The sequence below is a fragment of the Choloepus didactylus genome, chromosome 18 (genome assembly GCF_015220235.1).
Source record: "Choloepus didactylus isolate mChoDid1 chromosome 18, mChoDid1.pri, whole genome shotgun sequence".
NCBI classification, from domain to species: domain Eukaryota; kingdom Metazoa; phylum Chordata; class Mammalia; order Pilosa; family Megalonychidae; genus Choloepus; species Choloepus didactylus.
The window spans coordinates 71,255,978-71,260,476 of record NC_051324.1 but is presented as its reverse complement, the minus strand read 5'-3'; the positions used below and the strand labels follow the sequence as shown (position 1 = coordinate 71,260,476).

Sequence of the window (4,499 nt, the reverse complement as noted above, 5' to 3'; positions counted from 1 at the left end):
AAAAAAATAGAAGATCTCATGGAAATAAAAGAAACTGTTGGCCAAATTAAAAAGACTCTGGATATTCACAATACAAAACTAGAGGAAGCTGAACAACATCTCAGTGTCCTAGAAATCCACAGAACAGAAAATGAAAGAATAAAAGAAAGAATGGAGAAAAAGATTGAAAAAATTGCAATGGATCTCAGGGATATGATAGATAAAATAAAACATCCAAACTTAAGACTCATTGGTGTCCCAGAAGGGGAAGAGAAGAGTAAAGGTCTAGAAAGAGTATTCAAAGAAATTGTTGGGGAAAACTTCCCCAACCTTCTACACAATATAAACACACAAAGCATAAATGCCCAGCGAACTCCAAATAGAATAAATCCAAATAAACCCACCCCAAGACATATTCTGATCAGACTCTCAAATACTGAAGAGAAGGAGCAAGTTCTGAAAGCAGCAAGAGAAAAGCAATTCACCACATACAAAGGAAACAATATAAGACTAAATTGTGACAACTCAGTGGCCACTATGGAGGTGAGAAGGCAGTGGCATGACATATTTAAAATTCTGAGAGAGAAAAATTTCCAGCCAAGAATACTTTATCCAGAAAAACTCTCCTTCAAATTTGAGGGAGAGCTTAAATTTTTCACAGACAAACAAATGCTGAGAGAGTTTGCCAATAAAAGACCTGCTCTACTTCAGATTCTAAAGGGAGCCCTACCAACAGAGAGACAAAGAAAGGAGAAAGAGATATAGAGAATTTTAACAGACATATATAGTACCTTACATCCCAAATCACCAGGACACTCATTTTTCTCTAAAGGACTCCAGTAGGAGGATTAAGACCCACTTGGGGCAGCCTCAACTGAAATAATTTAATCAAGATGTCCCATCCCCAAGAGGTCACACCCACAGGAATGGATTAGCTTTAAGAATGTGACCTTCTGGGGTATATACAGCTTCAAACCATCATAAATGTCTAAGACTTTTGCACATTTTTGAATCAAGCTGTTTGTCTTTTTGTTTTTAAATTCTAGGATTTCTTTATATATTCTGGATATTAAACCCTTATTGGATATGTTGTCTTCAAGTGTTTTCTCCCATTGTGTAAGCTGTTGTTTTACTTTCATGATAAAGTCCTTTGATGCTCAAAAGCTTTGAAATTTGATGAGGTCCCACTTACCTATTTTTTGTTGTTATAGCTCATACTTTGGATGTAAAGTCTAAGAAACCATTGCCTACCACAGGTCCTAAAGAAGCCTCCCCTATGTTTTCTTCTAGGAGTTTTATAGTAGTGGCTCTTACACTTAAGTCTTTGATCCATTTTGAGTTGATTTTTGTATATGGTGTGAGGTAGGGGGTCCACCTTCATTCTTTTGCATATGGAGATCCTGTTTTCCCAGTACCATTTGTTGAAGAAACTCTTCTTTCCCAATCCAGAAGTCTTTGCCCCATGTCAAAAATCAGTTGGCCATAAATGTGAGTGTTGATTTCTGAGCTTTCAATTAGATTCCATTGTTCTATATGTCTCTTCTTGTGCCAGTACCACATTGTTTTTATTACTGTGGCTTTGTAATAAGCTTTAAGACTGGGAAATGTGATCCTCCAACTTTTTCTTCTTTTCCTGATGGCTTTGGCTATTCGGGGACCCTTTCCCTTCCATATAAATTTTTTTTTTTTAAACGAATATAAAACTATTCATTGACCACCGTTCACCAGTATTTACAATAACATAAACAATATACAGTTGGATAACATTCTGATTACTATGAAGTTATTGTTTTCCTGGCTTCTGCTGAACACAAATACTGAAAAGATTGAGCCTACATGTAAGGCATATGTTGGGGTAAACAAAAAACATGCAGGTCAACAGTTTAGATTACAAAAGTCTTGTTTATCTATTTATGTCAACATGTCCTAAACTGCAACATCTTTAACCATCTGGTTAGGTTTCCATGAATCATGATCTTTTTAGTCAATACAGCACAGGGATTTCAATTCAAAGTTCTATAAAGGGATGGCTTTATAGAAGGGATCTTTAAACGACCATTTAACTAAGCCTTGCTTGGCTAATGAAAACATTATATTCGTTGTTTTCTCATCTGGGTGGGGAGATTGCTGGTTGTGGTAGATTTTCCTTTCAGTTTTGCAAGTATTTTCCATTTATATGACTACAGATATAGACATGGATTTTGCTCTGCTTTAAATTATGTAATTTAAATTATTTTCTATTTTATTTAAATTGTCCAATTAATTACTGAATCATCTATTTGGTTTGAAAGTTTATGACTTTACGAAAATTTTCAGTTTAACTTGAAGTGATTTCTTGCTCAGAATGATGGCATCCCAGAAGCACCACGGATTTACCCATGGTTGTGAAGTGCCATTTTTGTTTTGAATGGTTTTGATGAATGTAAAAAATAATAAAAAAATAAAAATTATGTATGTATTTACATATACACTCACACAAAAAATAAACAAAAAAACCTAAAATGGTCAGAATGGTCTCCTTAGGCATATATGGGCTTAAATGCAAGTTCTGATTCACTAATGACTATGGAAAATTTTCCCCACATTTAGAAAAGCTGTTCTTTAATGCAAAGGAAATATACCATGGTATCAAATGGTCTTTTCTGACAGATGAAGCAACTACAGAAATCTTTTATTTGTTCAAAGTAACCAGTGATACTGATACAAAAACAAAACAAAAACCAATACCCCCCAAAAAACCGAACAACTCCAATAATACTACTTCAAAACAAACATATCAAACTTGATTTCCATTAGAACATATTCTTCATACTAATAAATCAAAAAACCAAGATCCAGATTATATATATATATAAATATATATAAAAAGCAATGCAAAACAATTATTGAGCTTCATCTTCTGGACAAGAATGCCAAGTTAGTCTCTCTTCATAAAAAGCAATTACAATTTGAGGACACTTCATGTTTGCCTCTTTTGCCAGCACCAAGTCTGCCTCATCTGAATCTTTCCATTTCATGAGAAACATTAATTCTCCACTGCTGTCCGTGGCACCAATTATGCGTTCAGGATCAAGACCTCTAGCAAAGCCTCTTGGTTTGTCAGCAGCATCTCTTTTCTTCTTTGATTTGCTGTCATCAGACTCACTGTCAGATAAAGATTTTCTTTTGGTACCATCTTTCTCTTTACCAGCTTTTTGAGAATTAAGACATGCTTCAATTAACTCTGGGCAGTCTAAATTTTCTTCAGGCTCCCAAGTATTGTCAGCATCTGTAAATCCCTTCCACTTCAGGAAATACTCCACCTTCCCATTCACTACACGTCGATCCAGTTCTTTTTCCACCACAAATTCTTCCAGCTCTGCCTCTTCAACTTTTTTACTCTTTCCATTCTGCTTCTTTCCCATTTTTTGCAATGTAGTTTTATTGGAGGCCATTTTTTATTGCAGACTTGTAGAGCTATTATTCACCGCCTCCGAGCTGCTCCGAGTCCCGGGTCTGCAGCGTCTCCTCCATATAAATTTGATGATTGGCTTTTCCATTTCTACAAAAAGGCTGTTGGAATTTTTATTGGGATTGCATTGAATCTGTAAATTGCTTTGGGTAGAATTGACATCCTAACAATATTTAGTCTTCTAATCCATGAACACAGAATGTCTTCCCTTTTATGTAGGTCTATGTTTTGTAGTTTTCTGTGTACAAGTCCTTTACATCCTTGATTAGATTTATTCCTAGATATTTGATTCTTTTAGCTGCTATTGTAAATGGATTTTCTTCATTGATTTCTTCTGATTGTTCATTACTAGGATATAGATGCACTACTGATTTTGGGGTGTTGACCTTGTACCCCAGCACTTGACTGAATTCATTTATTAGCTCTTGTAGCTTTGTTGTGGATTTTTCAGGAATTGCTGTATATAAGATTATGTCATCAGCAAATAGGGAAAGTTTTACTTCTTCCTTTCAAATTTGGATGCCCATATTTCTTTTTCTTGCCTGATGGCTTTGGCTAGAACTCCCAGTACAATGTTGAATATCAGTGGTGACAAGGGCCATCCTTGTCTTGTTCCTGATCTTAAAGGGAAAGCTTTCAGTCTTTCACCATTAAGTAGGATGTTAGCTGTGGGTTTCTCATGTTGAAGAAGTTTCCTTTTGTCTTCTATTCCCAGTTTTCTAAAACCTTTTGGTAATGGTGGTGTGTTTTGTTCTGCTTATCTGTGTTCTTGAAGAGGGCAAAGAAAAGCCAGGCTCACTTGGTCAGCTACATTGTTGGAAGTCCATCTCTTCTTCCACTCACCACCCAATGACCTGTGCCCTGCCTGGTTTTAACATAGACACAGGCATGTTTCAAAATGCCCTTCTTTACAGGAGGTGGGAAGGAAGGGAAAGGAGAGGGAGGGAGAGAGAGAGAAAAAAAAATTTGATGATGGAGGGACACCTGAGCTGAGGGGCCTCAGAGGCAGGCTCTTTGGGGATGGATTTGGGGAGACTTGGTTTGGGAGCACAGGAAGGTCTATTACCTT

General features: G+C 36.3%; 1 protein-coding gene across 1 annotated transcript; it reads right to left on the bottom strand.

Moving 5' to 3' along the window:
- Nucleotides 1-2,563: 2,563 nt before the first annotated feature.
- Nucleotides 2,564-3,413, bottom strand: LOC119513960 (chromobox protein homolog 3-like). The gene has a single exon (XM_037809440.1). The coding sequence runs from the start codon at nucleotides 3,411-3,413 to the stop codon at nucleotides 2,862-2,864; it is 552 nt and encodes a 183-aa protein (XP_037665368.1). The 3' UTR covers nucleotides 2,564-2,861.
- Nucleotides 3,414-4,499: the final 1,086 nt, after the last annotated feature.

Excerpts from the sequence above, each read along its gene's own strand:
- LOC119513960 (XM_037809440.1), bottom strand. The coding sequence starts at position 3,413 with ATGGCCTCCAATAAAACTACATTGCAAAAAATGGGAAAGAAGCAGAAT.